General features: G+C 46.8%; 2 protein-coding genes across 2 annotated transcripts; both read left to right on the top strand.

The window, feature by feature from the left end:
* The first annotated feature begins 1,057 nt into the window (after positions 1 to 1,057).
* Positions 1,058 to 1,963, top strand: LOC108803194 (taste receptor type 2 member 9-like). The gene has a single exon (XM_018575033.1). The coding sequence runs from the start codon at positions 1,058 to 1,060 to the stop codon at positions 1,961 to 1,963; it is 906 nt and encodes a 301-aa protein (XP_018430535.1).
* Positions 1,964 to 9,874: 7,911 nt separating this feature from the next.
* LOC108803195 (taste receptor type 2 member 9-like) lies at positions 9,875 to 10,849 on the top strand. Its single transcript, XM_018575034.1, has one exon. It carries the CDS (start codon positions 9,875 to 9,877, stop codon positions 10,847 to 10,849), a length of 975 nt encoding a protein of 324 aa, XP_018430536.1.
* The last annotated feature ends 607 nt before the right edge of the window (positions 10,850 to 11,456 follow it).

The following is an 11,456-nucleotide window of genomic DNA, read 5'->3' on the forward strand; positions in this document are numbered from 1 at the left end:
CTGCTGCAGGCAGGAGGAAGCATTTCCTCAGTCTCCCCTCCCCCCAGTGATCAGACTGCTGCAGGCAGGAGGAAGCATTTCCTCAGTCTCCCCTCCCCCCACTGATCAGACTGTACTGTAGTATACATTTGTAGGAAGTCACAAGGTGAGAGTGTCAGACAATTGTAAAGCATAAAACTGCACAGGCACCAGGATTGTGTCATCTCTGAGTCACCATGTCAGTCCAAGAAGTGGATGGTGACCCCGGATGATGCCGAGACAAACATGGCTCTGCTCTTATGGAGAGAAATGCAGATCAAAGCATTGTCCATGTCAGGACTCTTTGAGGGTAATTGTGATGGACCCCGGGTACCCCGACTGGGTACCTCCGCCAAAGAGCGTCTCCTGCCCGCCAAAACCCCTCTCTCAGCCAGCAGATATCAGACATTTACATACACAGTCACAGTACAATAGGGTGAGCATCAGATAACAGGTGAGGGGGGGGGGAGGGGGGAAGATATGCAACTTCTTTAAAACTGACTTCACTTCATTAAGTCTCCATTTTGAATAGACAAACCATGTGGCCAAGTCCTTGTCCTCCACCATTCTAAAACATATATTTCCCAGAGGGCAACAGTCACTGTCTGCATATAAAATGTACATTTAGCCCTAAAATCTCCTGTTGTCTTGCTGGGCCATAATCGGTGGGTAAGAGGCCAGCCTGCAGCCCCCTCCAACTAGCACAGTGACGGTGCAGTCCGTCACAGTAATAAGTACCCGGAATCTGTACACGTCGCTCAGCGTGCTGCACTTACCAATAAACACATATCTGACGTTGGGTTTGCTTTAACTTGTTAACATTTCCCTAAACAGAATGACTTTGTGACGCGAGAGTATCATGTTCCGCACATCCATCACGTCAGACGCGTGAACAGACGGCAGTGTCGTATTTGTGGGCGATGTGGAACCGAGAGCCTGGGACTATTTGCATTGGCTGATCTCCATCCAGCAGCCCACAAGTCCTCAGTAGGCTCCGTATGAACGGACGGTCAGAGACTCTGAGCACTCTGAGCAGAAGATGTGGCCCTTGAAGGTCATCCTCTTCTTCATCAACATTCTGGAAAGCCCGCTGTCCTTCTCATTGAACTCATGTATTGTTCTCATCCACGTGAAGAACCTCAGTCATGGGGTGAAGGTGACCCCCTCCGATCTCATCCAGCTGGTCATGGGGGCGACTAACCTCACCATGCGAGGACTCATGCTTGTGAATGGTGCCGGGTTTTGGCTTCCAATGTATTATGAAGCGAAGGTCATGCATACGACGGTCATCCTTGTCCCATTTCACTTGTACTTCAACTATTGGCTCATTGCCTGGCTCAGTACCCTCTACTGGACCAGTATCACCAACCTGAAACACCAGATCTGCGTCTGGATAAAGAGGGGGCTGTCATCGTTCACGCCTCACCTCCTTTTATTGTCGGCACTTGTGTCTCTTGCCATCGCTCTGCCACCGATCTGGGGTCTTCATTTCGGGGTCCCCGGTCAGAATTCCACTTTGTTGGAGATCTCCTTAACGGGCTTCAATTTCATCCCCCTGGCCTGTGCCAGCATCTGCTTGTCCCTCTCTATCATCCTGGTCTCCTTGACCCTCACCATGTTCTCCTTATTAACCCATGTGCGGAGTATGAAGACCAATAGCTCAGGACTCCGCTGCCCCAGTGTCCAGGCTCACGTCAGTGCGGTGAGGACAATGGCGTTGCTGCTTCTCCTTTCCGTCATCATCAGCACGGCGGACCTAATCATTTTCCAACCCCCGCCTGGCTTCCGTGGATCCGCCGTTTCCGTTGCCTGGCTCATATTGGGTTTCTTTCCGACACTGGAAGCTTCCATCATTATCCAGTCCAGCCCCAAGCTGAGGAAGGTGTTTCTGCAGACCTCCTGTGCTGGAAAGTCGGGTGGAGGACAATATTTAGGATCTCAGTAAAGAATGATTGGGCCCCTGGGGGTGAAAGGGACTTCTTGGCTGGTGGAAGCACGGCTTGAGGGGAGGAGTTGTCACCTGACCATGACCTCTCAAGTTATAATGAGATACATTTAATTCATTGGCGCCAGAAGGGGGGTGCGGCGGCTGCGTCTTGCATCTGGGTGACACCATTGCAGGGGTGACACCAAAATGACTGACAGGCATTTCGGTGTCACCCCCTCTAAAATGTCGGGCACTCGGTCATGGACCGAGAGCCCGACAGTGTCAGGAGAGAGGAGGGGACCCGGCGGCATACCTCATCCCGCCGGGTGAACGTTCCCTTCTCTCTCACCAAGATGGCCGCCGGCAGGCTTCAATCAGATGGACGCGCACGAGGTGACATCACACGCGCGCTCGATGATGACCGGGGTGTCACCCGGTCTGAAGACTGGGTGACCCCTGGCCTCCGGACGCCCATGATTTCATTGGCTCTCTGCAATAACAGAGGTAGGAGTGGGATGGGGCTGGTTGGTGGGGAGCATGCACTTTGCTAGTTGGGGGAGATGTAACTGTGACTCAGTAGGGGGCTCAGTCAGAGCTCTGCAGAGAGACCGCTGCTTCCACACACGGGGGTGTCCTTCTTTGCTGGCAGGAGACTGGCTTTTCTACTGTGGCTGCTTTGTAGAGAAAAGGAACCTTAAGACGTTGTACATCTATTGGGTCTGCAGCCCCTGGAATGCGTTCAGCTGATTTCAACTAAACGTTACATTTCGGCTACACTGATATCACATGTTCTTAAAGGGACACCGCAGCATATTAAAGCCACACATGGCGGCCAGCTTCATTTATATGACTCTACAAACATGCTGTAATGTCTCATGCACCTAGTGTCTCTCTATAGTATACGGGTGTGTCTAGGGTCAGTCATGGTTGCTCGTTATATATTAGACATGTGCGATTCGTTTCGTTACGAATCGAAATTCGTACGGATTTTCCTGAAATTCGTAGATTCGGAAGCATCCGAAATCCGAAGTGCAGTTTCCCAATTATATCCGAAATACGAAATTCCGTTAACGAATTTCGGATCCGAATTTCTTTGAAACGGGAACTAATATTACCCCTGTAAATGAGGTTGAACAACATGACAAGATTTTTTTTTTATCCGAAATACGGATCCGCTGCTGCTGAGAGTCGCATTACAATACACAGGCAGGAAATACGAAATTCCGTTACGAACATTCGTTATATTGAAGGTAAAAAGCAAAGTACATTTATATTGGAGTTGATTAGTTTTTTTAAAGTCCGAAATACGGAAATTCGGATCCGGAATCCGTTAACGGAATTCGTATTTTGGATAAAAAAACAACTACCACATCGACTCCAATAATAACAAAGGTATTTTTGCTTTTTAACTTCATCATAACGAATGTTCGTAAAGTTACGAAAATGTGCCGAAACTAACGAAAATCCGTATTTCGTACGAATCCGAATTGAGTTTCGGACACGAATTATGAAATATGAAATAACGGATATTACGAAACGGAACACATTTTTTGATGGCGCACAAGTCTAACAGTGGCTGCACTTCACTGATCCCTCTACAGCTGACGGTGATCAATGTGCTCGGGCTAATTGAAAGCAATCCCCCCCTCTCCATCACTGATTCAGCAGTTGTTCTGCAAGGAGATGGAACCCCAGAGCTTGATGTGTGTAGGTAGAGATATGAGGAATGCCATCAGGACATGATGGACACAAGTTTAAAGTTCCATCAAACCGACAACATTATCCAAGTGTGTACAGGACGCACGCGGAGGTGCACACGGCTGCTGTGCTCCCCTGATATATATACATTTATATCTGACATGATTTGTGTTTCCTGCGTGTGATGTTTTATGTTACATTGTTGTTGTTGTTGTTGTTGTGATGTAATAACTACAAAATAATGAATGTTTTGTCCATTTCCTGTATCAGTTCCGTGCATCTCCACTGACACGAATTCGGACAGTAAACGTTCGCCACAGTATATATAACACCATATAATTCGACATGAAGAAAAAGGAACCTGCCCTCCGGGTCAACCATTCTATCAGTGACCGTGAAGGGAATATCCTTTCCAAATCCTATGGCGACCCCACGCCCCCGCTTGGTAGGGGACGTGCAATGGTACCAGTGTGGAAAGTACAGAACTCAATACCTTTCATTGTCCACTGGACAGAACACAATACCTTTCATCATCCACTGGATAGAACCCAATACCTTTCATCACCCACAAGACAGAACCCAATTCCCATCATCATCCACTAGACAGAACCCAATACCTTTCATCATTCACTAGACAGAACCCAATGTCCTCCACCTTCCACTGAACAGAACCCAATACCCTTCATCGTCCACTAGACAGAACCCAATGCCCGTCATCGTCCTCTAGACAGAACCCAATACCTTTCATCATTCACTAGACAGAACCCAATGTCCTCCACCTTCCACTGAACAGAACCCAATACCCTTCATCGTCCACTAGACAGAACCCAATGCCCGTCATCGTCCTCTAGACAGAACCCAATACCTTTCATCATTCACTAGACAGAACCCAATGTCCTCCACCTTCCACTGAACAGAACCCAATACCCTTCATCGTCCACTAGACAGAACCCAATGCCCGTCATCGTCCTCTAGACAGAACCCAATACCTTTCATCATTCACTAGACAGAACCCAATGTCCTCCACCTTCCACTGAACAGAACCCAATACCCTTCATCGTCCACTAGACAGAACCCAATGCCCGTCATCGTCCTCTAGACAGAACCCAATACCTTTCATCATTCACTAGACAGAACCCAATGTCCTCCACCTTCCACTGAACAGAACCCAATACCCTTCATCGTCCACTAGACAGAACCCAATGCCCGTCATCGTCCTCTAGACAGAACCCAATACCTTTCATCATCCACTAGACAGAACCAAATACCTTTCATCATCCACTAGACAGAACCCAATACCTTTTCATCGTCCACTCGGTAGAACCCAATGCCCTTTATCGTCCACTAGACAGAACCTAATACCTTTCAATGTCCACGAGACAGAACCAAATATCTTTAATTGTCCTTTAGCTGGAGTTGCAATATATTTGATTGTCCACTAGATGGAGCCAAATACTTTTCATTCTACATTAGATCAGAATTTCATTGGCACCATTTAACCCTTTCATTGCCAAGCTTTCCAGAACGCGTTTAACCTCAGCCGGCCTCACCATTTTTGCCATTTTTCCCATTGTTCTGATCCTCTATTGCTGCGTCGCGAGCGTTTGTAAAAGACCCCCCCAAGCCATACGTTTCCTGAAAGCGCAGGAGAATAAAAAGATGGTGCTACTAATTTAGTAGATACCTGCGGTAATTGCGCAAGAGTTTGTCAAATTCATAATAAACCGATATAAATACACAATTCAATGGATAAAAGCACTAAAATCAGTATCAGTGCACCACAAAAAAAAAAAACACTTTTCCGACTAAATCTAAAAGACAAAACTGATTGGAGGTAATAAAGAACAATTATTTGTACATTTTAGATTGCGTCTTATTGCAAAACGGTAAACGTAAAACTGTAAAAAAAAACTGTAAAAAAAACTGTATAAAATCATTTGTGCGCTGGTGTGTGTGTTGTGATAAAATGATACATATAATCGCAACAGAGCGTATCACAACGCATGGCAATACGTCACAATGTATCAAGCACTGCGATGCGTTCTAACAACTCGCCGCAGTGCATGTCGTACACCGCATTATGGAGCACGTATATAATAAGTGTGTGGGGGGGGGGAGTCGTATTTGGGTATTTATTATTATTATTATTATTTTGTTACTGTTGGAGGACTTTGGGGAAATATTGGCGATCTAAAGAGACCTCTGACATTTCCTTGTAAAATATAAAAATAAAATGAAGGAGCATGGAGCCCAATATCTTACACTGTCCTCTACATGGAGCCCAATATCTTACATTGTCCTCTAGATGGAGCCCAATATCTCTCATTGTCCTCTAGATGGAGCCCAATATCTTACATTGTCCTCTACATGGAGCCCAATATCTTACACTGTCCTCTAGATGGAGCCCAATATCTCTCATTGTCCTCTACATGGAGCCCAATATCTCTCATTGTCCTCTAGATGGAGCCCAATGTTTCTCATGAAAACCAAAAGAGATGATTATTCCAGAAATCGGAGAAGATTGTGAAGTTAGAAGTTGTGATGAGGAATCACTAACAGACGCAGCACCGCCCATAAAGCACCGGCACTGGTGGATTTGGATCAGGGACATTGGGTTGGATATGATGGATTCTCCGGATGGTGAGACCATCACTCCCCCAGACCTACAAATGTGTCTCTTATAACACGGATTCGGATCATTGGACTAATGCAGCCGCCTCATCTCAGGACCTTCAATACGGTGAGTCTGAGGCTTCGGGGACTGACTCCTGGGGGAGGTGGATGTAGTCATTAATATGAGTCCTGGATGATCAACATGAGGCTTCAATTAAAGTGGACCTGTCATTACTTATAAATCCATTCCTGACATGTCACAATGTACAGCAGCAAAATCCATCCTTGTGCTCCAGTCAGTGACCTTGTCTAGGCTGAGATGTTGTCATCAATTTGCTGCAGGCAGAAGGAAGCATTTCCTCAGTCTCCACTCTCCCAGTGATCAGTCTGCTGCAGGCAGGAGGAAGCATTTCCCCAGTCTCCCCTCTCCCAGTGATCAGACTTCTGCAGGCAGGAGGAAGCATTTCCCCAGTCTCCCCTCTCCCAGTGATCAGACTTCTGCAGGCAGGAGGAAGCATTTCCCCAGTCTCCCCTCCCCCAGTGATCAGTCTGCTGCAGACAGGAGGAAGCATTTCAGTGGTCACTTTTGTAGTCTGAAACATTGTAGCAGATTGTGAATGATTGGCGGATCATCAGAATAATCATCTGTACATGGGAAGAGACGCCTAATACTGAAATGTGACTTGTGTCCCCCCCTCACCCTCCCCCGGGAGCCCCCTGACAGACTCCCCGTATTGTCCCATCAGAGGACGCGTTTCGTTCCTTCATGTGACATTTTATGTTGTTGCAGATTATGGAGGAATTTGTGTAATTAAAGATGAAGACACTGAGGAGGACAATCTGCACCCGCCATTACACATAATGCGATTTTATCTGAAAGACCCGTCCAGCTCCGCCCACCATTATCACTGTTCATACTGCGGCCACATTGCAAATAACAGGGGAAGTGGCCGATGCAATATTGCGTCTTCTCCGATTGTTGCATCAAATCTCTCTTCCCCTTATCATCGAAGATAACACAAGAAGAACAAGCGTGTACAGCGCTTAGCTCCCACCATTGTGCTATCTTCCCCAAACTATCACAAAGAATATTATGTTCGTTTTTCAGAACTCAAAATGGCACCTTCTAGCCTCATCTGAGGGCTCTCTGGGCCAACTCAATGTCCTTGGGTAGTACACTGGAGAAGTGACAATTGTCGGTGATTAAACCAAGGCACTCCACTTTAGTCTGCACTCTCATAGCTATGACCTGCTCCCCCGTATTAATTCCCGTACATACATTCCTTATCCCAGATAGCGAAGATAACTTGCTACAAACTTGTGTCCGGGGTACATTGTATCTCTTGGTAACTTGCTGCGCACATTCCCTGGCAGGTTGTAGACTCGCAGAACACTCGCAGCACAAGTTCTAGGCGACACTTTTTGAATTTGTAGCAAGTTTGCTCGGCAGGTCCACAGCAAGAGTCCTGCAGGTCTTAGCAAGAGCTCTGCAAGCTCGCCGGTCTGGAGACTCGCAATGCAGACTCGCTGTAATTGTGCAACAAAATTGTGAAGCTCGGCAAGTCTAGCAATAGTTTAGCGAGTCATTCTCAAACTTGCAGCTCAATTGCTTGTTATCCGGGATGTTGCCCCTTTTTCTCTGTCCATTTCAGGTCCTTTCCGCCTCACTCTATGATCCGTTCCCACCCACTAGCACCACCAGACACAGATTAGTAGATAATGGTTAGGCTTCAGCCTTAAGGTCCCCACACACCTTACGATAATCGTACGATAATGGCGGGAAATCCCGCGATCGTACGATGATCGTAAGGTGTGTGTAAGCCGCGTCGACCTCTACTACTGTACGGTCGCACGACTTTAGACTTACGAACATGTTTGAAAACCCGCCGAGCATCGTACGATGTCTCTAACATGTTCGTAAGATAAAAGCCGTACGGGCCGGTGAGCAAAAGTCTTGCGATGGTTGTAAGGTGTGTGCCCGGCCTTTCATGCATACACGAATTGTTAGATTGTTGGTAAGCTGTTCTTATACTACGTCACCTGACTACAATGGCTACCTCCTTGCATGTTTAAAATACTTACGAACCTATAACTGTTCCGCTTTAATAATGCAGTGACGACATTATGCAATCCATTGATTTTGCTTTGTAGCCTTCTGATATTAAACAGCGCCTGACCAGGTTATTGCTTATGTACTACTTATGTTTGTTGTGACTGTTTTGTTTTTTTATTATTTGAATAAATCTGAAAATAAACTTGCAAAAAAAATATATATATATTGGTAACCCAATACATTGTATCTTCTTACTCTCCAGAAGAGGAAAGAAAAAAAAAACATTGTCCAGACAGGCCGGGAGCTATGGAACAAAGTGCAATAAGCGGAAGGCCTACATGACAAGGCTGGGAAAGGGAACCAGGAGAGAAAAGGGTTAAAGGAAAAAAAAAAAGGGAAAAGTGAATTAGAGGAGGGATACACACAGGATTGGTGGAGGGAGCTTTACAGGAGGAGCTTCGGAGAGTATCCGGGAAGGAGGAGTTCCAGGAGCCAGCATGACCAGGAGAAGGAACAGGACTATCCACCCGCCCGCCCCGGTATGGTTTTGGTGGTGTCTAACGTTTGTCGCAGCATTATGGCGGTTTGGGGATCCTTGAAGGCAATTTTCTGGGTTGGATAATTTGACGGGGGACCCATCGGTGGTGCGGGTGGCCTTCGGTGGTGGTAAGGTCACACGTCATGACCTGGTAAGAGGGACCACGGTGGGTCTGCGGGCAATTGAAGTACGTCCCCCAGGCGGTGTATGGCGGCTGGGGTCATTCCCTTTTAAGAAAGGTGCCCGCAGGCACCGGTCCGAGTTTGGAGTGAGTAGTGAGTGCCTTCAAGGACCTTGAAACCTAGCAAGCCACTGTACGGTTACTTGGTTATTGTTGTTTTTGATTGTTATTTAAAGAGTATTTATAAAAGTTTTGTAATGAAAGGTGGCTGTGGCCATTTATACTCCAACCCTGGTGTAGCGTGGTAATTGAAAGGAAGTGGGTGGGGAGTCGAAGGTAAAGGGGGTGGTGGCAGTAAAAGGGGACCTCTGAGCTACCTTAGTCATGAGCTCAGGCCACAGCCCCAGCTGCAAGCTTGAAATGTAGACTAGGGACACTCCTACACCTCAACACCGCACCTCGTATTTGCTGGTAGAAGAACATGCTGCTTTGTTGGTGGAATGTCCATCTACACAGAGTTTGGAGGAAGTTTGACTCCATGGAGAGGAGGTTATGAAGTGCTTTGTGACTTACCATTACATGGGTGGCCATTTTGGTGCAGTGAGTTGCAGTCCAGGAGGTGGTGGGATCGCACCGGGAGTGATACGCATGGATTATTGCACATAGAGATGCAGACTGCTCGGTGGTTTATCATGTTTGATGTACACATTTGGTTTCCTAGATATTGTGTGCGTTGCCTATTATTATTTTCTATTATTTTGACATTTGACCTCCTCTGGATCAGATGTACCCATTGCGTGAGATCAGCTCCTGAAAACATCTCCGAGATATTTGCATCCAATCAATCAGTGTCGATGAACGCTGCTCTGCCTTCCTTCACTCAGATCTGCACAGACACAAGGCAGGATGGTGGCTCTTCTCTGGGTGGTGGGGTTCATCGTTGCAATTGCTGAGTGTGTGCTGGGGGTCCTCTTTAACTTCTACATTATAGTGCTGAATGCTGCCCACTGGAGACGAGGCCTCCCACGGAGTCTTTGTGATAAGATTTTGGTTCTCATGGCCATCAACAACATTTGCCTGCAGTGTGACATGAACATCTGCACGTTCCTGTTCATCATGTACCCGAACATGCTCCAGTACCCCAACATCTCTTCCACTGTCTCCGTCTTTCTGATCTTCCAGTTCTACTTCAGTTTTTGGATCACAGCAATTCTGTGTGTCTACTACTGCCTGAGGATCGTCAGCTTCAAGCTCCGCTTCTTCATCCACCTCAAGACTAACATCACCAACGTGGTGACCAGATTCCTGATAGGGGCAGGTCTTGGATCATTCGCCATCAGCCTTCTGAGCATTTGGGAAATTCATTTGAAGATGTGTGTCATCGCTAGGAACGTCACCTCCAGTCCTATGATCATTGACACCAACATTGAACTTTCTGCCATCACCCTGAACCTCAGCTCTGGTTCATGGATAATTGACGCCACCATCGAGCTGACTCAGACCTATAAATTTCTAACCATTGGTTTGGGCTGCTGTTTGCCCTTCGTGCTGGCCATCCTCTCCATCGTCCTCACTCTGACCTCCCTGTGGACACACTACCATAATATGAAGTACAACCGTTCCGGTTTCAGCATCCCCAGTCTAGATGCTCACAAGAGGGCCGCTCGGATCATGGTCTATCTCTCCATACTGTACGCCATCTTCTACCTCTCAGAGGTCAGCCTCTTGGCATCTTCCCTGACCATTCAATCCATGTCTGAAATGGCAGCACTATTTTTTGTGCTAATCTACCCCACCGTTCAGTCCTCCATTGTGATACTGGGCAACTCCAAACTCTGCCCAACGTATCTGAAGAACCTGAGGTTAGGCAAGAAGGTCTAACTTCACAATGACACAACTACAGTCAGGAATATAATCTGCCCCATGTCACTATGCCAGTAAATGTATAGACATGGTTAGGGTACAGGAGACTTGTACTGTGGAAGCGCAGAGGCTGGAAATGCTGACCTTTCCCTCAGGAAAATACTAGGTCTCTGGCTGTCACACTAATCCAATGGATTTGGTACTTTCTCAGTCACTGGTCTGGAATAAGTCTACAGATTGGGAGTTGTGATATCACTATGACTTTTCTCATCTGCGTGCTTCTTCCAGGCCATTGTTTCAGTTGTTTTATTGGGGGTCTTCAGCTGCCTTGGGCAATGCTGAGGTTCTGGTGTGTGGCTGTACCTTTAAGGAGGAAGGGAGCTGTCTCCTGGTAACCTGCTTTCAATTTATCATAGTTGAGCAAGGATTCCTCCACCTCAAAAAAGGTTGAGAAATGCTGATTAAAAAGGAGATCTACAATGGTAGCCCCCATATTGCTCTCAGGTCAAGGTTACTTTAAGTCCTCCTTATTAGAAGGAGAGGTTGTCCAACAGACCTAATAACCTAATAACCCGTCCATGGCTGTCCATCTATGTGATACTTCCATCCAGATGTAGAACTACAG

Source organism: Nanorana parkeri, unplaced genomic scaffold (assembly GCF_000935625.1).
Source record: "Nanorana parkeri isolate BGI_ZX_2015 unplaced genomic scaffold, ASM93562v1 scaffold3483, whole genome shotgun sequence".
NCBI classification, from domain to species: domain Eukaryota; kingdom Metazoa; phylum Chordata; class Amphibia; order Anura; family Dicroglossidae; genus Nanorana; species Nanorana parkeri.

Excerpts from the sequence above, each read along its gene's own strand:
- LOC108803195 (XM_018575034.1), top strand. The coding sequence starts at position 9,875 with ATGGTGGCTCTTCTCTGGGTGGTGGGGTTCATCGTTGCAATTGCTGAG.
- LOC108803194 (XM_018575033.1), top strand. The coding sequence starts at position 1,058 with ATGTGGCCCTTGAAGGTCATCCTCTTCTTCATCAACATTCTGGAAAGC.